At 42.3% G+C, this 24,229-nt stretch overlaps 1 protein-coding gene across 3 annotated transcripts in view; it reads right to left on the reverse strand.

Moving 5' to 3' along the window:
- Positions 1–1,430: 1,430 nt before the first annotated feature.
- Positions 1,431–24,229, reverse strand: part of atxn1a (ataxin 1a) — a 93,077-nt gene continuing 70,278 nt past the window's right edge. For 2 of the 3 annotated variants that reach the window (XM_006787870.3, XM_035906570.2), the window contains exons 4-5: positions 10,150–12,503; positions 1,431–6,413 (exon numbers count right to left, since the gene is read on the reverse strand). In XM_006787870.3, coding sequence (XP_006787933.2) covers positions 5,814–6,413; positions 10,150–11,991 — 2,442 coding nt within the window. In that variant the 5' untranslated portion in view covers positions 11,992–12,503 and the 3' untranslated portion in view covers positions 1,431–5,813. Of the gene's footprint in view, positions 6,414–10,149; positions 12,504–20,396; positions 20,564–24,229 lie in introns of those variants that run through there. The other variant, XM_087834881.1, reaches the window with a different exon arrangement.

Raw genomic sequence — 24,229 nt, forward strand, 5'->3', positions numbered from 1 at the left:
AGGCCGCCCAGAGATGATCAGTACACTAAAGAGTAATCCAAGCCATCTCCAGCATAATACACATAATATCATAATAATTTATAGTTAATTTCCAATAAGAACATTTGTTAATCAAATCAATTCAAATATCAAATTATAGGTAATAAATTTACATATCTTATAACCCATATCAAAAAGCCCACTATGCAAATTGACTGGTGTGAAACTAAACTGTTAAGTGGGCCTCTACACTTTTTTTTTTTCTTCTTTCTGCCTGAGTTGGTTATCCAGCGCTATGGACATCGACAAGACATCATACAAAAAAAAAGAAAAGAAAAATAAATTCATGAAAAAAAGTGGAATCCTGATCGAATTCTGTTCACTTTTAAAACACAACAAAAGTGCCAAAAAACACATTTTTGTTTACGCAAAATGAAAGTACAAACATTAAGAAACAAAGAGCACACATGCCTTTTTTTTGATCAAAAAAAGTCAAAGCTCACTCACCAACATTCATTTTATTTGTCAAGTTGTGCAAGAAGCCAATTTAAAAAAAAAAAAAAAGACATTAGCACTGTTCCTCCAGTGAGGACGCTTGTCTTGAAAAACTCAACAATGACACATTCTCTACATAGTTTTAAGTCCCCTGACATTATACTGAGTGCTACAAGGAGACCAAAAACAAAACAACAACAACAAAAAAGCTCCTGCACCAAAGATAATGCAAACAAAGCAAAGGTTTGCACGTGCTCTTTCCGCACCGCACAACCGAACCAAGCCGTGAACATCAAGAAACCAAATTTATTCGTTCAGGCCGGTTGGCGGTGTGCGCTGGAAAAGATGAACGCAACGAAAGAGGGGACGCTTTCCATGAGAAAGGGGTTTTCCTAGTAGAAAAGAACCAAGGAATCACCTAACACCTCGGCCCGTTGGACCCAAGAACGCGCCGGGCGCCAAGCGAGATGGAGCACAGACAGATAAAACACAAGGTTACGGCAAGGTGATGTGCAAACTTGAGCCATCTCTCCCTCTCTCTCTTTTTATTCATCAATAGTCACCCCGTTTAGTTTTTGTTTGTTTGTTTTCTCATTCTCTCTGTCTGTTTTGAATGAATGTTACCCCCGGGACAGGCCTCGGCCTGAAAGAGAGGGGTTAGACCGAGCCCCGTCCCAGGATTAGAAAGTGCTGAAACATTATCAAGTCTTTTACATCTACATACATGTGCATCTCTTTCGGTTGGTTTAGAATCTTTATTTTTTTTCTTTTTCTTTTTTTTTCTCTTTTTTTTTCTACAAAAAAAAAAAAAGTGGTCCCCACTAGCGATGAGGTTTCTTTTTCCTGTGGGTCTCACCGTGAACCGTTGAGGGTCAGGGTTTATGATCTCACAGACTATTAGAGGAGAAAACACTCCGCCCCCCCCCCCCCCCTCCCCACACACACACACACACACACACACAAACACTCACACACGTTTGAACACCAGGTGTACATAAGCATACATCCTACACGCACGACGACACACGGTGCAGACTCACACGGTGCAGACTCACACGCAGTACAACTGAGGAAGGCCGCGAGGACGAAAGGGGAAGAGAGGAAAAACAGGAAAAACGCTTTGCTGTTTCTCCTCACAAACATCCTGACTCAGATGTGACACACACGTCAACAGATATTTAAAAGAAATACACGAGCCTTTAACGAGGATCAGACACTGGAGTCGAACTTTTGCTACATACACTTGGCACAGTAAGGAGGGGGAAAACAAAATCAAAGTATTGCACATTGTGGTACATTTCAATGGGATTTAAGAAAGACTTGGGAAATGATAACTACACTAGACCCTCAAAAAAAGAAAAAACCTTGCTGATTGACTTATGTTATCATCTATAGTAAAATATAAACTCAGTGGCCTTTTTAAGCTGACTGTGAACAGGAGACCGAATGTGAAAAGACGATGTAATTGGGAGGGCAGACCTCCTATATCCGCATCAGGCCACACTGAAAGGTAGCGAACGGTTGTCGTTAAGGGTTAAACAGATTGCTTTGCCTCAGAAGGAGGTGCTCGTGAGGCTGGCTGGCTATGATTGGGTACCTGAAACAAAGTTAAAGAGGTCACTACGGGAGTCGTGGCAAAGAGGCAGAGCTTGGCGGAGTCAAAAAAAAAAACGAAGAGAAAAAAAGTCTGCTGGTTGGCTTCGTGCCACACCGAGTCGCTTCGCCTTCAGCGTTGACAGTGTAACAGCAGTGTTTGTGACTGACCAGCAGGGACAGAGGAGGTTTCAGGGGTTGTGTTGGGTTACTGCATATATGAGAAACTTCCCTGAAAGATCAGCAACTGGTGTTGCAACTGCAATTTCTGAGGATTCAAATGAGTTTCATGAGGAGGGGAACTGCGGTACCTGGAGCGAGCTGGGTTCAGGTGTGTTAACGTCTGCAAACCTTTTGCAGTATGAGACAAAAATTGTACTTCTTCTCTGGGCAAAAAGAACTGTTTTTGGTTGTCGTGCTGGAGGATTGTTATTAAAATGTTTATTGCAGAGATTTTGAGTGGAATGACTCGCCGAGCGCGCGCTCCACTCGAATACAAGGAGACTGCCTGAATACTTTTTAACTATTGCTTTCTAAAGTAACCAAAGCAACCACAGCGTCGCTTGGCTTTGGCTTATTATTATTATTATTTTTAATAATCTACCTGATCAACAGTAAGAGTCTGAATGGTTTGAGTGGCTGACGGTTTTGTTCAGATGTCTATTTTTCCTTTTGTTGGTAAGGGGGTTGGAGAAACATGTAGAAAAAAGACATACATTTATAAACCACTGCCACACACACACACACACACACACACGCACACACAGCGGTTCCTAACCATGCGCACACACACATATAACCTACTGCTATTTCTACCAGATGTTTCAATAGGAACAGGACCAAATGAAAATGCGCTGCTGTGTGGGTGTCGATCTGAGAACCCTGTTCTATTATAAAAAATAAAGCATTTTCAAATCTCATTCGGGGCTCTTCTTACTCACTCGCCTTCACTATCAGTCTGTCTGCTCATTCGACCACCAATCCACCCATTCCTCATCCATCTGAGTACACATCCATCCTGCCATCACCCTGGTAAACTCCCACCACCTGAAACATTGTCGCCTCTATTTTTTCTTTTTCTAAAGGCAAGCAGCAACAGCCATTAAACATAAATACAGGCTGAGCAGGAAAAGATATGCTCAACAGACATGCCTGCAGGAAGCCACTGCCTCCCTAACAACAGTATTGTGCCAGCAACATGTCAAAGCTAATCTCACATAACCTGAGATATGTTTACATGTTGTATGGCACCTCTATGTTACATGGGATAGATTTAAAAAAAACTAACCGGCCAATTGGTTTTTTTTTTTTTTTTTTTTTGTTTTGGGTTTTTTTAAGAAGAAGAAGAATCAGCCAAATGATCAAGGATGGCCAATTACACCGAAGGCTCGTGCTGTCATAGTAGAGAAAAACCCCAAACTCCATGAGGACGATTGACCGACTGACCACGCAAGCACATCTGTTGAGGTAACTGCTATCTAAGGGATAAATGAGTTTTGGCTGGCTGAGCACAGGCCGTGTTCAAAAGCAAACCCTAGCCCCCCTTTACACTCTGGGCACCCCGGTTTAATCAGCAGGGGGAGATATTCTCCTTAAGCAACCCGAGAAATGGTCGGCTTTTAATTCAGTTTAGTAGGCAGGCACATGTTTGCCATAACTGTTGATCAGAAACGTTTCCTCTACAGTGTGGAAAGTGCCTGCTTAGGAACAAAAACCCTGATTTCCTCCAGTGTGACATGTGGCTCTAGGGCTAGTTTTGGGACAGGGCCTTAAAAAAAATAATAAAATAAAATAAAATAAAACAAAAAATAAAAATCACGTCTCGACTGAACTCCCTCTTCCTGATGTGCAAATTGCAGGATTCTCTTAATTAAAGACTCCAAGTAGAAACACTGGACATTTAGCGTTGTCTTTATATCATTTTCCTATACACAGTGCACACACACTCTTATACAAACTCCCACCCATACACAAACACAGCTCAGAGCACTTTTTTCTGCACGGCTGCACTGTAGCAGTGCCGCGTGCATTAATCCAACGTCAGTCCACTAGTGTCTTTGCAGTAGGGACAATATGCACCAAAATAAACGCTTGCCTCTGCAGCTGTCTAAATATGGATTGCCAAGTACAGTACGTATTGAGTTTTAGAGACTATTTTGTGTCTGTGTGAGCGCGCGCGTGTGTGTGTGTGAGCAAACACACCAGCATCATACACACACATATTACAAATATATGTTGATCTTCACAAGTCTGTGGGTGTGAGCTTCTGATTGTTGCTCTCAGTCTAAAACAGATCTTGAGCAGGATATTTCAAAGACTTGTTTGTTTTTTCCCGTCTTAATCGAACTTTACAGACACGTTCCGATACTTTCCTGCCGCGCACATGCCGAAAACCGCGATACCTCCCGCTTCATCTCATTTCTCCTACCCTAACCTACTAACTGAAACTCCTCTCGCTCTCACGTTTGTCCCTTGCTCTGTGATTTCATGGCACATCTGCTCCCACGTTACTTAACAACCTCTTTACCTTTCACAAAGTGCTTCTGCTACTTTCTGCCTTCGTCTTTAAAAAAAGAAAGAAAAAAAATCTAAGAGCATACAGTACTTTGTAAATAAACACACAACATCATCATTTTTTTTTTCTTTTTGTTGGCTGTATGATGAGAGTGACAGGTGTGTTAAGTGCTTTGAAACATCCTGACCCTCTCAGAGCTAACGTGCAGATTCTCTCGCTTCCCCTCACGCGACCTTTCTGGATTTGTAAAGAAAAAATAAAGTGATTCATTAAATAAAACTGAAACAAAACCGCTAGGATCGTATGCGAAGACTCCGTTCGAGTGCAAACACACTGGGTTCACCAACCCAGTGTGTTTGCATTTGCTTAAGGTTAGGGGCATCGCATATTGATACATGAACATTGACCCACCTAGGCGTGATCGATTGATTATTAAAAAGGACCCCTGATTAAGGTTTTAAAAAATCTTGAAAAAAAATGTAAAACCTATGTGGTGAGATGGGAGATGAGGGGTTAAAGAAGAAAAAACGTCAAATGAAAAACACTAACATGAAATGAAAGCAAAGACTCCACTGTCTACAAACTGAGCAGAGTAAGTGTTGTTCCCTCACAACTGTGTGCGGCACACGGGCATCGACCCGATGACCTCTGGTTCCCGTCAGCCACAGGCCCGGATGACACAGTGACGATCAGATCATATTAACTTCTGGTCTGATTTTGCAAGTGAAAACTTTTAACGATTTACCCGCAAATCCTTCATTATTACCTGATGCGAATCCAGGCAGCCTTACTGCCCGAGTACACAGGTAACATCACTGTCACAGAGTGCGACTGTGAACCAATCAGGGTGGAAATTTCAGCGTAATGTGTCGCCGGCCAAGCAGAGCCATCGAATGTCGCACCCGTGTGCCACAGAGCAACCGATAAACATTCAACGCACAGGTCAGAAATCCCTCGCCAGAAATCTTCTCATGAAAATCACCAAAACTGCACAGATTGCTCATGTGATAATTAATCAATCTATTTAAAAAAAAAATAAAGATGTTAAACTACATGGACTTAATGTAAGGTGTAGGGTAAGGTTACCGCTACAGTACAGGATGTGAACTAAAAATAAACAAAAAAACAAAATCACGACAAATGAACCTTTACCGTGGACATTTATTTTTTGTAGAATCTTTTTAGCTGTGTTTTTTTTTATTTCATGGGTTGTTAACAGTCCTGCTAGCCTTCACTTGCCAATATTTGACCTTCCTTCAATGCTGATTTTCACCTCATGAGGGATGAAGGAAGGTTTGGGAAGGGTCAAAGGTGGTTCCTCCTCTGATTTTTCTACTTTTCGACCCTCAGGCGCAGACCATCTGCGCTTCCTGCTTCCCGATGGCTTAGTAGAGCCAGCTTCTGTACTGCCGACAACCTGACCTTTGGAAACTCTTTCCCCAAACACGAGATCCCCGTTTTCCACACCGGAGATCCCTCTACCTCCATTCCCACTCTCCCCACTCCCTCGCTGGCTGATGCCATTCTCCCGCTCTCTGTGCCTGGGACCTCCTCCACTGCAGCTCTGAGGAGCGTCCGACACAGCTCTAGGGGGTTTGAGGTGTCCGTGGCTGGAGGAGGGGACAGAGGCGTGGGCGGCCGGCTCCAGGGGTTGAGTCTTCTTCAGAGATCCGTTCCTCAGGTTCTTGAGCGTGAGTGAAATACAAACATCGCCTACAGAAAGCTTGGTACAAGGCAGCTCCAAAAGCTGGGTGGTCCGGTCCGGGCAGCATGAAGACCAGCCTTGGCCAAAGACGAAGAAGGGGTATTCCAACAAGACCTCCACGCTCACCTAGAGAAGAGAATTGGGGACAAACGAATGAATACCTTATTTACATTATATACTGTTGTTTTACAAAAAAAAAAATCAACTTCTTGATCTTTTGATTTTCTTAAATTAAACAATCTCACGTGGAGCCGAAAGCTGTAATGTTTAAAGCTCCTTCGGGAAATTAGATCGGAATATGGGGAATTTTTTCTTTGTGAATCTCAGGTCCAAAAATCAAGGCATGAACTAAACCATGGTTTTAACATGTTAATTATGAAAGTTCATGACTTTAACATTATTTTCCACTCAGCTTTGGAGCTTTGATAAGAACGCAGTGTCTAAAAAAGGATAACGAGAAAAAAGAAGAAAGAAGAAAGAAGAAGAAATACAGGAAATTGAATGTAACCCAGTTCCCAGACTAGCCCAGCAGCACGACAGCAGCTGTCAAATTTTATTTGAGAAAAGTTTTAAAGGAAAACCTGCCATGCCTCTGTTTGACCATTTTCTTAACTGAAATCTGAAATTCTGTGGCATCCTGTTGACACCATCTCCTATAACACTGACCCTGTTAAGTACACATTATTTTAAAAAACATGGAGAAAATCTGCTGCATATTACTTATTACTGTTTGTTAACCTTTTTGTCATGACGAATACTGAAAACACTACACTGCTATACTACTAATACTGGTGTCAGCTTGAGACCTGAAACTCTCATCTGAAAAAGGACGTTTTCACAGAACTCTGAGGTCCACTCCAGGATTCAGTAGCTTGTAGAAACACCTTTAGCAGCAATAACTTGTTCTCTGTACAACTTTCAGAGTCTCTCACATTATTGTGAGAATAATGGCAGTAAGAAGCAGTAAGGGTATCCAGCTGCTCCTGTCTTCTAAGACTTTAAGTTAGAAAGAAATACAAACGTTTTCTGTTAGTGTTGTGCAAAGTCAAAAAAGATATTTATGCAATAATCATGATTTTTCTTTCACTTCTGATTTAAACTGTGGACTTAAAGCCCTGACTGGGACTGTATTAGTGTTTGAATGTATAAAAAGAATGAACGCATGACAAAAAGAGATCAGCTGCAGGCTCAGGAGAAGGAAAATAAACATCAGAAACATCCGAAAGAAGGCAAAGCCAGGGATAGGATACTGTAAAAGAGTGAGATGATGGAAGTGGAGGAAGCTTCTAAGATGGAGATGAAAAGACAAGTTTACAAAGAGAGAGTAGGTTGGACAAGAAGAAGAGGGAAGAAATGAAAAGAGAGCTATGTCAAGAAGGATACAAGCGAAAGACGTGACAAGTACCAAATCTCAAATCTTAAATCTTACGTCAGGCAACACTTTCCTCTCCTGTATTATATAACTTTTGACTTCTTGGAGTAAGTTCTCTGAGTGTGGACTCAAAGCTATAACCGCCGCTCAGGAAAAAAGTAAGCGGATCCATTGAAGGAGCACAAGAGAGAAAGAGAAGTCTTTGAAAGATGGTCAGCTTTTGTGGGGTACGACATCAAAGAGCAGCTGGGGGCGAGAGAGATGGTTAGAGATGTGCTGTGTGGGTGGACGAGTCGCAGCATGGACAGATGAAAAAGATTAACTGGCTTCAACGCACATCCTCAAAGACAGGGCGAAGGCTGCATGAGAGTGTACGTGAGCGCAAGTGTGCCTAAAAAAGCTGGAAAGATAAACTGTGGCATAATATCGGATATTAAGAGATTGCTGCAATTCAAATTTAAATGTATTTATACAGCTTCAAATCGCAACAAGAGTTGCCTCAAGGCACATATTATACTATAAGGTAAAGACTCTACAATAATATAGAGGAAACCCCAAAAATCAATAATCAATGTTAATGAGAGATTCAAGTATGTTTGTATTTAACTCTACGGCAGAGTAGAAAAGAAAATAAGTAAACAAATGTCCCAAAAAAGGACAATTTAACCACTAAAAAATTAAAATTTTTTAAAAAAGACCACCAACATGTCATCTCAGGGTCTGCAGGTAACTATTAGCGTCAAATTGCACATGACTGATCGGAAAGAGATAAAAGAAAAAAGAGAACTTTAGTGGAAGGGGAAAAAACATCAGAGCCAAACATCTGCCTATTAATACAATGACTTTATGAAATCTGTGCTTTGGATGGCACAGATTTAAGCATTATACCAGCTGGATGATACTTGGTGGTTTTGGAGGTTGGACTGGGGCAGCTCACAGTAACCGATTCAACAATAAATTAATATGAAGAAAACATAAAGTCACCTTTACCAAAGTTCAAGTTGACCCACAGTTGAATATTTCTGCACAGGATAACGATCTAATGCACAGGAGCAAATCTACCAAGCACTGGTGGCAAAATAAGAAATGAAGGCTTAAGGAAAGGCTTCGTCAAAGCCTAGACATCAATCCAACTGAAATGAGGTGGAAGGCTTTAAAATAGACAGTACATAAAGAAAACCTACAAACACCTAGCAACTGAAGGATGAAGAGAGGTCAAAAACATCAGCAAGCAAATGTCAAAGACTGATGGACAAATGTACAAAAGAAGAGTTGTGTGAAAAAGTTAATCTTGCTAAAAGTAGCTTCAGTAAGTCAAGGATGTACTTTTCCTACAGAAGAACTTTACAACAGCTGCTACTTTGGTAGAATAAATTACAGAAAGCTCTATTTCTTTGCTAATTCAAACGTATAAATCAGCACTTTAAATATGCAAAGCATTACATGTAGCAATACATCAACACATTTACATGGCTTTAATTAACTAAGACAACCTGAAGTAGATTCCAGTCCTCAATACCTTGAAAACTTTAAACATTTGTGGAAGACGATGATGCACATAGAAGCCTTATTATAGATTATTTTTAAGCTCTCAGAACTTAAAAATAAAACCAGAACTGGACTGTTTAGCCAGATACTAGATTAGTCACATACTAGATTTAGGTGTGCTGGTACCTTGGTCCCACCTGGAAAATGCCAAAGGACCGAGTAACTTTTCATTTACATCTCTGTGTGCATGAATGAGATAAATCAAACTTTGACAACCTCATGCAAACAGAGCTCTGTAAAGATCGTGAAACCACGTGTGAACATTTTGAGAAATTATTAAATCACATTATTACAAACATTAAAACAATGTATGCAAAGGGGAAACAAATATCCCAGCTGTGTGAGAAGGTAAACACAAATCAACACATTAAATTTAAAACCATAAATGGACTGCTACTTACTACTACTACTCGCACTTTTCTGCTGCTAAAGAGCGAGCACTCAAAGTGATTTTAAACTGTAAGTCGCATTTACTCATTCGCACACATTCACACAGCAGTGTAACTTTTTATTCCTTCGAGCACTTTTTACCTATCAAAGACACCCACTCGCACATCAGTGAACACATCAGGGTCAGTGCCTTGGGAAAGAACACCTCGTCATGCAGACTGAAGGAACGGGGAACCTTTCGATTAGCAAACGACCTGCTCTACCTCTATCTTGTTTGTTTAATTCCTTTGCAAAAAAAGGCAAACACATCACAGTTTCATGGTGAGGTTACGTGCTAGAGCAGTGAATTTTAAGAATCTTGTTGTTAGCTAAGCTAAGCTAACTAGCAGCTAGAGTTTGATGCTATTGCTTAGCAAGAAAGCAAATAAGCTCGTTTCTCAAAATTGTAAAAACACCCCTGTACGTGATAAACTGATTAAGAAAACGTGTGATTGCGATACTGGACTCCTGAATCTGCGATGTCTCTTAAATGTTTCAGATTTTTTTCCTCACCTGTGTACGGTGTTCACCAACGGAGAACTGAACCACAGCAAAGTTGGGCGAGGTGTGGCTCCCCTCAATGCGCTCCACTGTGGACGAGTCTATCTTCAACTCGCTGCTGATCTCAGCACTCTGGATGAAGTCCTCTGTCTTCAGATCCTCCACACGTTTCAGCTCGCCATCAGCCAACTGGATGATGGAACCTTTGATGAAATATGGGGGGAGCGAGGGAGGCAGCACCGTACTAGAGGGGGGATGTGCGGCGGAGGTCGCCACCAGCCCTGGCGGAGCAGGAACAATGGGGAGATGAAGCTGGGCTTGGACCACTGCACCTGGGGCATCCTGGTGAAATGAGCCACTGTGGGTCTCCAGAGTTTCTCCTTTGGGTGCGGTGGCGGCAATGTACGTATGTGGGAGTGTAGTAGGAAAAGGTGCAGCTTGGGTAGATGATGTAACATGGGAGGTTACAGGCTCCAATGTTGTGACTCCACCTCCACTGACAGGGATGATGACCGGTTGGGGGCCTGGAATGAGTAAGTGTTGCTGTAGGCTGGTGTGGTAGCTGCTACCACTGCCTCCTGCAATATAGCCGATAATAGGTTGCTGAGGGTAGATACTGGTGGAAGAGAGCCCCATTGAGAGTGGCTCTGTGGCGTTGTGGGTGGTCTGGATGACGGTCTGGGGTGGCAGTGTGCTGACAGCAGCTTTCAGGCTGTCTACACTTAGTGGGGGTGGAAATGTAAAAGAGGAGGTGGTGCTGGATAAGGATGGAGCACGACTGACAGGCTTGCCCATGATGTTGCCACTCTTCTCCAGGTGTGCAGGGGCTGAAGTTGTCACCTTCTCAGGGCTGGCTCTGGGTGGTACCAGCTGGTGGTCCCCATGGCTGTTGGGCATTAACATGACAGAGGTTCTCAGCCCTGATGGATCATGCGGAGAGTAGTCTGTTGGCAGAACCATCTGTCGAGCCTCATAGGAAGACAAAGAGGATGTGGCATCCCGTGATTTGCTCCCTGACTTGGAGATGTTAGACTCGAGTGGCGCGGCATACCGCCGGCCCCTTTCCAGCTCTCCATTGTGGAGCTCTCTGGGTCTCTGAGAGCCACCTTGCTCTTTTCTGGTGGGTCCATCTGTATACTGCACCACCACCTGAGACATGCTGTGTCCCAAAGTATGGTGAGGGTACATTGAGTGGGGCGAAAGGTGAGTGCCTCCTTGGTGATGGGATGATGGCACAGTCCGTGGGGATGTTGATATTTGAACATGGTGAGGGACAGGGTCTGTAGAAGGAGGAGGCATAGAGGTACGTCCTGTGGATGCTCGCTGCTGGTCCTGCTTGGAGGCCTGTGAAGGAGCAGAGGCCGTCTCTGTGTGTGAGGGTCTCTGTGCAGCCGAGGAAGAGGAGGACAGGGGGGGAGGAGGTGGAGGAGGAGGAAGCAATTGAGAGGGGATGTAACTGTATGGGGCAGTGTAAGGTGAGGCTATAAACTGCATATTGTGAGGCAGATGGGTGTAATGGACAGCTCCTCCAACTGTGGTCTGTGGCAGGTGGGATGTGTACACTGTAGGAAGAGATGAGACCACCCTCAGTGAGGACGCAGAGGTCAAAGAGTCTGATATGGAGGAGGGAGATTTATACTGCGATCCGTCAGAGTGACTGGAGCTACGGTGCGCACCCACACTGCTCTCGTTCCCACCAGCCACACTGGCGAGCCAGGTCATGTTTTCTGAGCGCTGGCTCTCAGTGGCAGGTGGCATGACAGGTGAGCGATTTTCAGATGGTAGCGTGCTAGAGGGGATTTCCCTCTTCTTTGGGGGCAGACATTCATTACTGCGCTCCTGATTGGACTTCATGCTGATTTCACCTCACGCCCCTCAACTATACTTGCGTTATCCTTCCTCAAGTTTTGGACTACAGCTTTCTTTTTTTTCCCCTTGTTTTTGCTTCCTCGTTCTTTCACTTTCGTTGTCACTTTTGTTCGCTTTCTCACTTTTTGATGTCCGGTCCTTTATTTCACATTAATTAGCCACAAAATGAAACTTCCCCAATCTTGTCTCTTTTCCCTCTCTATCCACTTCACCCAAGGCCTTTTCTTGACAAAGAAAATCCAGGCCCTAACAAGCAGGTGAGGAAGGATTAAAGATGGGGATGACGATATGGAGGGGTGGTTAAAAGGGGAGGGGGGAGGGCGGTCCGTTCCGTCCGGGGATCTTTAGCGACTGATGGGTGAGCTCAGCGTGGAGGTGGAGAGCGTCACAACGTCACACCTGCCGCTGTCGCAGAGGACGATGGGGGGCCGAGTGCGTCGCACTTCATGAGGAATCATCTCCCTGTGAAAGAAAGTCTGCCCGCACGCAGCACAATCCTGTGGAAGAGAGAGGAAAAAATAGATGGTTAGAAAAGGTGTGGATCGTTAACTGATGAATAGGAGAACACTTTATAATTCTTATTCTGTGCTTTTTTTTTCAGCAAGACGGCAACTATAATGACAGAGCCATTTTCAAAATCCCTTCTAGTGAATGCAGCGCATCTACAGACCTATAAAGACAGACAGGTTAATAATGTGTCTGAGCAAAACAGCTTCTGCAACAACAAATTTAACAATGGAACAACACTTTAGCACCAACAAATCCATAAAAGGACAACGTTTTGAACTACGAAGAATAAGCCAGCAGGACACTTGGGAGGTCAAGTAACAGCTCTAAAACGGTGACAAAGATGAGAATTAGGAGGCTAAAAAATACAAAAAGCCCACCGCAACAAGTGTGACCTGTAGATTCTGTGGATATGGAGGTGTTTTATGTAACAATGTGAATAACAGCAACACAGGTCAGTCATGGTTAACTGCAATTTCAAGAAAAGAGACCCTGCTAATATAAAAATGACCACTCCAAGCAACAATAACCAGGCACTTTCAGTAAATTACTAATAATAACAGTTTGATTAGAAGCCTGAGTGTATACCATAAATGAGAGTGTACCACATGTGTGTGCATGTGCCTGTGTGTGCCATCTGTTTGCGAGCATCCCCTACTGTGAAAGATGGGAAGCTCAGTGTGAAACTCATAAATAATGTAGAGGAATTTCAAGCACATACATCCCCAACACACACACACACACACACACACACACACACACACACACACACACACACACACACACACACACACACACAACACCAAGCATGAACTGCTTGCTTACTCAAACACTGACACCTGTGTATATTCAATTATGCTGACACATGTTTTTTTTCTTGAAGCACAGCACAACTTCAGACACACACACACGCACAGGTAGCTCACATATCGTTCACTAGCACACTGCTGCACGGCTCACCAATTTATTTGTTCTTTGTAGAGTCAGTGAGTTTGTACCGTCCCTGGTTTCTGTGACCGCCTGCACAGTTACACATTTAGAAAACCATCCATTTCTGTAGTAAAACAGCAAATTATATCAGCGTCTAAGTGATGCTACAGACTGAAAAAAGCCTTGGGATGGACTAAGAATCTGTCCGGAGCGTAGCCTGTCTTTGGCCCTATGACAGTTGGGACAGGTTGCGGCACCCCACAATCCCCTAACTGGAAATGCAGTTAAGAAAATGGATGGACTTGACAAAATAAAAGTAAAGGTTTTCACTATTTTTGCCCATTAAGGAACCAGATGATTAACATCTGAAAATACTTTTCTTTTTCTAAAAGCGTCTTTAATGAAGAAGATGGATGGAAGATGTGGACCATCCATCCATCCACTAAAACGTGTCAAATGGGACTGAGGAAACTGATTAAAAACAGGTTACAGCCACATTTATTTAGCCGGTTTGGCAATATCATCAAATAAAATACAATACTGCACTGAATTTTAACAGTTAGTGGTTCTCAATTTGAGTCCTACTCTAAAGTTGCTAAAAAAAACCCCCAAAAATGTAGTTTTTGAACCAAACTTTGCAGGCTTCCACTGCCTTCTTAGCTAATTCCCCCCCACACAGTATGTGTGTAAATGTGTGTTCTCTAGAGCGAGGGACATCATGCAGCTCAAGCAGATTCCTGTAATTTAAGAAGTGTTGTAATGCTACTACAACACAGCTGCAGAAACAGGCGTAGGAGTAAACACACATGCATATTCACATTCGCACGGAGCACACAGCAGCCTTTGTTTCATGGTACGGAGCGCACACTCACTTATTCAAGTATATACTTTATCTGTTTAATCGAGCCGGCATGATTCAGATGTGTGCTGAGAGGGAATGTTGATCGCTGAGCTTTTAGCCCTGAGATGCACTCTCTGCATCTCCCTCTTTTTCTCCTCTCTGTCACTCCACCTCCACTTGACTCTCTTGCCTCAGCCTGTCCACCTCTCCTACTACATAACCATTCTCAATTATCATTCTTCCATTTAATGGTTTTATGCTCCCTATTTTCTACATTAGCATTCACTTGTGCACTCTTGGAATCCTTTTGCAATAAATCTTTGACATGTCTCTTCAGCAAACCTAACCTCAGTCACGCTACTGTTTAGTCACAAAATACAAAAACAAAGACAATAATGCACATCAATCCAATAGCTGACCTCACCTCAGCCTTAAAGAGTTTGTATACACCGTGCAATACTATTTTTATTTATCTTATTTTACTGTTCATGTGTAATAGTCAGTTGCCCTATAATCTTAACCTCATTCTGTCTTTATTGTGATGTTTTTGGTGGTTCTTCTTCCCTTCTGTGCTCATAACTTCATTCAGAAACACATCTGTGATGTACTGACTGACTGACAACAAAGGAATCCAAAACTACTACGTAAAAACAACTCAACAAGCTCTTGCTCAACTTAAGACTCTAAGGTAAAGGGAACGTTATATGCCAGAGTGTTCCAAGATGAGAGACATTTCGTATCAGCTGTCACCTCAAACACGGACAATGTCGGTACATGCAGCTCAGATCTGCTCATGCTGCTGTCTATGAGAGCTTTTATCGTGGCAGCATCAATTTGTCACAACTGATTCAGACACATGAAAATGGTTGTACTCCAAGAGAAATCTTATATGTGCAACATAAAATAATAGTTAACCTTAGACAAAAATCAGGTAAACAAGTCATGACAACAATAGCATAGCAGCTACTGAACAACTTCTGCTGGAAAAGTGTACTATCATGTCACATTAAAGGTAATGTGGGAAATTATAAAGCATTTAAATATACAAATATAACTAGAAATCACAGCTGTGCTGCGGGAACAGAGACACCAATGCTAACTTCATAATCCTCCCGGTTGTTTCCATTTTATCCTGCAGTGTTACTAAGAGCCAGAAAGAAGTGTTCATAGTGGAAAAGAGAAAGAAAAAGAACTCAAAGTAGAACAAAAGAGTAATTCTCACTGTAAATCCCCTTATCGCATCCACTGTGGGAAACTTTGGTATCTTAAAGAAAGAAAAAAGAAAACAGCATGGCTACAACAACAGTTAATGAGGGAAGAGACCGAGGAAGGTCGAGAAAGGGATAAACAGAGGCAGGGAGGTGAGAAAGACTGGAGAGCAGAGAGTATGAGAGTGAGGAAAAGCTTAAGATGCATGGGAGACATGGAGAGGGATCGAGAGAGCAGGCTCAGCTGACCTACATTGCACAAAGAGAGGACTGCTTCACTGAAAGTGACACTCAAACACACATTCGCTGAAAAGCTAAGTCACCTGAATCTTGCTGAGCTTGCAGTGTGTACGTGCAGGACTGTGCGCTGTGGTGTGGGTGTGTGTAGATATCAGATGACCTGTAACCCAAGCTGCCTGTCCTCCATGTGCTTGAGCCTTTTTTTTTCTCTATACACGCACTCACAAACACGCTTCTCCACCTTACCAAAACCTGTGTGCAGGTCAGCAAATACTGGAATTTTTCACTCACTGCAGGTTCGTATATGCCACCTTTCTCTTACAGTTGCTACTTCAGAGGACACGGTACTCATGAACATTAATCTCCTGGAGACTTACCCTCACCTTAGAAGGCAATCTATAATTTATAAACACTTTATGTTTTACTCTCACAGTAATGGAGTGCATTGTGGTTATGGCGCCACAACAGAAGTCATAAGGCCACCCACAACTATGACTGTTTAATATAACAATTACAAAATATTTACTTAAACACTGGACTGGACTGTCATACTGTACCTCTAACGAATCGATATCCTTCCAAACTATCGCTGAAAAACTGGCATATTAAATACAAAAAAAAGTCTCTTTTTAGCATTAAAGTTGAGTTGTTGTGTTTAACTTAGTGGCATATATAGTACACTGAAAAAGCTGCCAATTTTGATCTACACATACTACATTGCTTCACTGTGGGTGGATGCCTGAACTAGCAAATCTGACATATGCTTTATGACTTCCCTTTCCCCCTTTTTGTTGCTTACTTGGATTTTTCCACCACACATGTATGTCAAAGACCCCAAAATGCAGGGCTTTAAGAACTCTGAAAGGTTCTAGTTCCTGCAATGCAGACATCGACAGGGATGACTTATTTTTAAGAGTTATACCAGCTATGAAAAAGTTCCAGTGGCCAGAATCCACCTAAAAAAAAAGAGAAAGAAAAATCTGCAGCTACAAAAAGAACAAGGAGTCCTGTGACAGACTGTATGGTCCCCACAGAGCACTGATCTCAGCATTACAAAGTCAGTCCTGGATTACACAAAGAGATGGGAAAACAATGAAACAACTCAAATTCATAGAAGAACTTCTGGAGAGTTCTCTCAGTTGTTTTGGAGGACCTAACCCTACAATGACAAATTATATGCAAAACTATGTGCAAACTGATGAGGAAGTTCTTTAAAAAATCTACAAATAGAGTGAAGGATATTTTTAAAAGCTGCTCACTCAAATCTTTGCATACATCTGTCAAACAGGCCTCTATAATATACTAAATATGTTGAATGCTGATGTTATCTTTCCAATACATCCATTATTACAGTTTCTAGTTGTAGTTGTCACTTTCGATCTGTAACTGCTTTCAAGTTGGGAAAATTCCCATGTTTGTTGAGTTCTAAAACCACTGGATCCCTTATCAAACATTTACATTCTCTATTTGGTGAGTTATATGAAACATCTGCAGAATGCAGTTCACTAATGACCCAAATATATGATCTTGTTAAATAACAGTGACTTGTAGTGACTACAGAATAAACAAAATCCAATTAAACTCCCATCAAAGCAAGAAAAACCCATTATACTTTGCATCTCTACCCAGGAGCACTGTAATAAGCATATTGGCTTATTAAGTCAACATACAGCAGACACGTTGTGGATATCTAGACACAGAAATTCTGGTGAGGCTCCACGATCAGTGTTTGCTACAGTGCATCTGTTTGCATTACAATTTTTGAAAACATTCCAATTTATCATTCAATTTTAGAATATGATGTATGGCATATAAAAAATGAAACTTTGTGTCGATCTGGAAACAAGTCAATATGCAAAGGAATAAAAATAAATAAATCAGTAGTGTATAAACTGAGCATTGGTAAACAAGCAAAACTAAACTACAATTGATCTTCCAAAAAAGTTGAGATGCTGTTTAAATAATGAATTTGATGCCAGAAGCAAGTTTGAAAAGGGTTAGTGAAGAAGTAAAAAGCCAAAAAAAAAAAAGCATAATATTAAAAAGCACCTAGAGCTATGGAAACAGGTCAATTACATAAAACATCCAGGGAACCTGACATTCAGAGTTAAAGATGGGGGAGGTGTTTACCCACTCTGGAAAGGTGTCAAATATTTCAGCAATTTAAAAAAAGTATGTCTTTTAATTTGACAATCATCCCTGAGAAATCTTTGCATGCAAGGGATGAGGCCAAAAGCACAAGACTCTGTAGTGGTATTTCCTGTCAGTCGTAAACCAGTCCTAGTCAACACATTTCATCGTCGTATCCACAAATGCCAGCTCAAGCTCTACCATAAAAAGAAAAAGATATTTATATAAACAAGATCCAGAAATGCGCCTGCACTTTCTGAGCAGCTGCGGTTTAGATGGTACAGCGGGTTGGCCACTAATCATAGGCTCCTGCACAAGCCCAAGTGTCTTGGACAAGACACTGAGTCCCAAGATGCTGAAAATGGCAGGCCAGCATGGCATCTCTGCTGCTACAGAGTGAGTGAAATACAACATATAGAAAGATTAAAAGGTGACGAGAGTTGCAGGATAAGGAGCCAAATGCAGTCTCAGGAGGCAGATTCATTTAAACAGAAAATGCACCTTTTATTAGGCGGTTAGAAAGTCCATGCAAAAATCCAACCGATGACCAAAAACTTGCAGACGGCACACAAGATAGGTAATAGACACTGTGACAAAGGGCAATGGGAAGACATGATTATTTATACACACAGAGACACACTAAGGGGTAATCGGGGAAACAGGAAATGCCTGGGTAGCAAGACACAGCAGAAAACAATCAAGACAAGCAATGTCAAACTACACAAAACACAGAAGACATCCAGCTATCTACAAAATGTAAAACAGGACAAAGGAGACTAACATACTAAAGTTTGACGTGGAAAGACATATGAGAGAAAGCTGGGACAACAACCTAAATAAAGAACTTTACAACTTTAACATCTTTTGGAAATTATAAGGAAAATGACCTCTGGACTACAGAGAAGAGGGGCGATCTGACTTGTTATCAGCACACAGTTCAAATAGGGAAGCATGGCAGGGGCCATTTGTGAAGAACCACTAATGCTGAGAAATATTTGAGATTTCGAAGCAACATAGACTGCCATCCAGATGAAACCTTTTCAGGAAGATAATGCCAAACCACATTTTGCACATATACCAACATACTGGCTCTATGGTACGAGTGCTGCTTCTAAACAACTCCCTTTGGTTCACCCTTATGAAAGGAAATAGACAAAAGAGTAAACTGCTGAGCAGCTGAAATCCTATAAAGAATGGGTAAATATTACAACAACTGGTTGCTAAACACTTACAGTATTGTTAAAAAAGGGTGATGCAACACAGTGGTGAACGTGACATTATCCTAACTTGTTCTTCAGACATCAAATGTTAAATGAGCAAGTGTTTTTCTAATAAACACATTTCTCATTTCAAGATATTTTTATGAAATAACAGTTTAAATGAAGGCAAATCATCTCACTCGGGTTTTGTTTACATTTTACATGCTATTGCAACTTTTTTTATGCAAATGCTGCTGCACATAATGTATGTGCCTTTCAGTGTGTGTGTGGGTGCATGATTGCCCAGTCATAATCATAATCATGATCAAAGGGATAAGTCCAACGTGATGTGTTATCTCACAGCTAAATATAGTTCAACTAGAAAGTAGAGTGTTGCTACAGGCTTATACTTCACTGTCTGTCTCTCCTTCTCTTATTTCTTGATCTAAGCTTCTCTGCAGCTTTTTGTCGACGTAGTTTTGCATTCATCTGTGTGAGTGTGTGTTTGCAAGCACAGCGCTGCATATGTGTGTGCGTGTGCACATTAGAAGAACCCTTGCCAGACTGGGAACTTTGACAAGGCTGCCACTTTATTCACTGTCATCCTCCGCTCGTAATTGCACACAAACAACAACAAACAACACACATATAGGAGTACGGACAGATAGTGAGAGAGTGATGGAGGATCTGCCAATGACAGATGGGCACGGAGTTAGAGAAGCTCAAGGGGGGCCGAGAGAGAGAGTAGCAAGGCGGAGAGAAACTGAGAAAGAGGGAGAGTGGTTAAGAGTTACACAAACAAAGGGAGATAGAGATGGAGAGAAATAAATGACTGTGAGAAAGAGAGAGAGTCTTGTTCAGAAAACAAACACTTAGGCAGTGTTGCATGACTTGCACTTTCTCACCCCTCGGCAGCCCTGAGCTTGGTTGGATGGTTGGGTGGATGGAGGCTGGGGTAGGGAGGAGAGGGGGCAGACACACAGACGGGCAGGCAGGGAGAGCCAATGGAAGGAGAAGAATGAGAAAAATGTGAGAAGAGAAGAGAAGAGAAGAGAAGAGAAGAGAAGAGAAGAGAAGAGAAGAGAAGAGAAGAGAAGAGAAGAGAAGAGAAGAGAAGAGAAGAGAAGAGAAGAGCTGAGCTTCAGGAGAACGGACGAATGCAAGAAACAAGCAACGACGTTTGTAGGATAAACTAGGGCAGTACGCATTTACAAAAGGCATACTGTGAGACAACACCACAAGCATTTGAGACACACACACACACACAGGCTGACTCTGCTGCTCCCATACACACTTCATTCAGAGCGAGCGCAAAACTGTGTGAAGTGTACTTACCAGGGTAGCAGGAGTAGCCCACTTCTGCAGCATGCTTTCTCTCCCCCTCTCATTCCTTTGCTCCCTTAACTGCTCCCTTCTCCTGCTCTGCTGTGTCCCTTGTAAAGCACCCCGAGTCTCTCTCTCTCCCTCTCTCACGCTCTCTCTCTCTCAGGCGGTAAATCCCAAGCAGGGTACTTGTGCTACAAACTGCTATCTGCCTTTCTCTTCCCCCCCCCCCCCCTCCCCCCAAACAGACACCACAGACACACACACACAGAGCCAGCAACCTTCTACTAAATCTGGCAGGCAGGAAGCTCCCTCACTACCACTGAAATACAGCACTCAGGTGATCTCACACACACACACACACACACACACACACACACACTCACACAAACGTACACACAAAACTGGTAGCACACACTAGCACACGCCCACAGGGAGGGAGTCCCGCATGCAGAGCTCCAACGTGTATTATGCAAGGGGCTGAATGCGAGCCAGAGCTCTCACACTGTCTGCCCCACACACACGCACACACACGCACGCAAGCACACACAGGGCCCCTCCCACAGTTCGCTCGTCCAACTTCATCAGGTATTCATTCAAAAAACACACACATGCCAGCTGGCTGCACGCCCAGAGACCGCTTACAAGCAGAGAAAGAGAACGAAAGGGAGGGAGAGGGAGAGAGAGGCTGGGTGGGAGGGTGTTACAGTGAGAAGGGCAGAGAGGGGACTGTGGGAGAGATAAAAGCGGAGGGAGGGAGAAAGTGAGTAGTAGAGATTAGAGAGAGGGAGGCAGACAGAAACAGAGTGAGCGCATGAAAGAGTGACACATGGAAAACTTGTCGAGACACACCAATAGACTTGCATATAAGGCTGATCTGATCTGATCACGGTGACGCCAGACATATTTGATATATGCTGGAGAGGAACCGAGGAAAGGTGTCTTGTTTATAAAGGTGTAAGGGTCTGTGAATTAAATCAAGGAGGCAAAAGGAAAATCAGAACCTCTGTTCGTCCCCCTTTTCAGATATAGTTGGTTTCATGCTCGGATTCGACAAGCCTGCATTTCCCAGTTTTGACCACTAGATGGTACGACTGATTACAATTGTAGAGGAGTCTATTTCCGTTAGTTAGCTGACCTAGTTAAAAGACCATTTGGAAGTAAATATAGATGAAATGTGCTCTTCAATGCTAAGAGATGTAGCACGCACAGAAGAGAAATGAGCACTCTCTTATATGATGTTAACACACACACACACACAAACACACGTGCGCACACATGCAATGACTAACTAACTTACGGAAAAATGATTCCCGAAAGATTTAGTTGGTCTAAACATGCACTAAAAAGACATCCTGTTTGTTTTAGTTGGCCTTCCTGTCAGCTTGATATCATTCCAGGGTTCCAATGTAAAATAACACTGGGTGTTCATAGTTTATGGCAGCAGGAGACATTTCAATAATTGCAATGAATGTGGTAACATATAAAACACAGAGTAAAATGCTCAATGTTAAGAGTTTTAAAAAGCAGGAATGTCACAGTTATTTGTAGTCTTTTTATTTTGTTTTTCATAGGGCATTCTTACCGATAAGCCATCATCTAGTACGGTTGGGCTTTCGTTCATGTTGACAGCACAGTTCGTGATTTGCTATGGCACTGAAAGTTGCGAAATTTCCTTCCTGTTTCAAAAATATTCCACCCATTTCTAAAGAAATTGAATATTGTGCATTTCTTTAGAAATGTTAAGATTGGGGAATTTGAAGGCAGTTTTGGAAATGTAACCAACACCACTGCATTTTATCATGAAGGAATCATGCACTGCATGCACTGCATAAAATCGTAACATTAAGTTGTTAACGAAGAGTCTTTTAACATCAAAATGAAGCTCAAAAGAATTAACTCAAAATATCTGATTGAGGAGGAAAAGCAAAGCAAAAAACTGCACAACTATGCCTATTTTGCCCATTAAACATCCTGCCCTAACCCAAGAAATGCAATATGATAAGTAAGCCCGTAGCCTTCTAACATAGAAATATTTCTCAGCAAGCTTGAATCATAATTCATTGTATGAAGAGTTCACTAGAAGAACAAGTCATTCGTTTTTCCATTTAAATCAAATACAATGCAAACTATGATAAAGTCTCAGTACATTAAAGTACATTTTTTACTCGGAACACTTTAATATGACAATATTAAAGAAGAGTATTTTAATGTCAACATGTAGCTTTAAAGAATGGGCTGAAAAGATGCATAAATAAAGAAAGAAGTGAAGCAAAAGACAGACTAGAAAACCAGACTAGACCGTGCTCTTGTTAAGTCAGCTGACCCCAGCAGCAAAGCAACACTGGTCTGTCTCCTTGGCAGCTAATTGGAGCCTCTCTGCATTTAATCATAATTCATTTGTGTGGGTTTGTTTACAAGTGAAAGCAGGATAAGACAAAGAGAGCGAGAGAAAGTGGGAGTAGAGAAGGAGCAGAAAGAAATGAGAAATTTTAGCTTCTTGCTTGGCGATCTGAAGTCTAGCCCTGCACGCCTCCCTCCTTTGATCAGGTGGACCGTCTCGCCTGAAGCCTTGGTGAAACTTTTCGCCAACAGCTGAATCTAAAGATAAATGATATCTGTTGTTTCAAATTTAGCCTGAAGCCAAAACCAAGACAACTGATTCAGTTGGGTGTGACTGAAAATTGGAAACCAATACGCTTCCAAAACATCACTATTACTCAATCTTGGCACGACTTGTGTTCCTCAAAACCCATTTCTCATTGTCCTTTAGCATAAAAGTGTCCTGTTGAATCCCTACAAATGTACATAATTACTTCATGGTGAATGTGCTGTATGTGTATAACACGACATCATAATCATCGCACATCTCCAGCTTTAGATCAGCTTTTCTTTGATTGACAATAATTTGACATAATCTTTTCACTTTATACAACAAGAAGCACTTTAATGCAGACCTAACTGACAAGCCACACTCCTTAGTGAGTTTGATTAGAAATGGCCAGAATTAAGGTTGAATCAAAACACACGCATTGAGCTTTTCAACAAGACTCACTCATAACATGACACCTCAGTCAATGATCTCCTCTCATCAAGAATCAATGAATTGTTAAGTGCACTGAAAAATTCTCTGCAAAACCTGCCTTATTCTGTCTCAGCCGTCTGCCTTTCTGCAGAGCACAGTCTCAGTCACAGCCAGTCACTAAGGAAACTGATGAAAAGCTTCTATATATACACACACACCCATATACATATCACACACTGCTCTGCTCTCTCTCCCTGTCACACACACACTGAATCTCTGTGCCGCTCTCTCTCAGTCGCCCACGCAAACTTCACACACGCTGTGGTTATGACAACAGCAACCCCCGCCATCCTACACTCTCTTTACCCATCTATCCCCCCCCCCCCCCCCCCTCCCCCGTCTCTGTCGGCAAAAGTCTCAGCTCCCTTGTTTATCCATGTCTTTCCATCTGTCTCTGGGTCTATGTGTGACTATGTGTGCGCAAGCTGGTGAGAGAGCAGGTGTAGAGCCATCTAATGGTCACACACTCACACACACAAACTGTGTCTGCCAGACAGACTTTATGAACTAATGTTCTGTCAGTAATCTATTATTCAGAACCTTTTGTAATCATTTCATAATTATGCTAATAGTGCCCTCTGAACTTTGGGGCATTTACACGGTCTGCAAATATCTTTCATTTTTACCCCCCCGTACCCGTTCATCTCTGTCTCGCTCACAAACCCTCTGCCAGACTGTGTTAACTTGCTGGCAGTGTAGTGCGCTACTTCGGCCCAAGCCACATCCCATTCACAAACCTACTAATCCACACACACTATTA

This window comes from Neolamprologus brichardi, chromosome 22, assembly GCF_056152115.1.
Source record: "Neolamprologus brichardi isolate AB-2024 chromosome 22, ASM5615211v1, whole genome shotgun sequence".
Lineage (NCBI taxonomy): Eukaryota > Metazoa > Chordata > Actinopteri > Cichliformes > Cichlidae > Neolamprologus > Neolamprologus brichardi.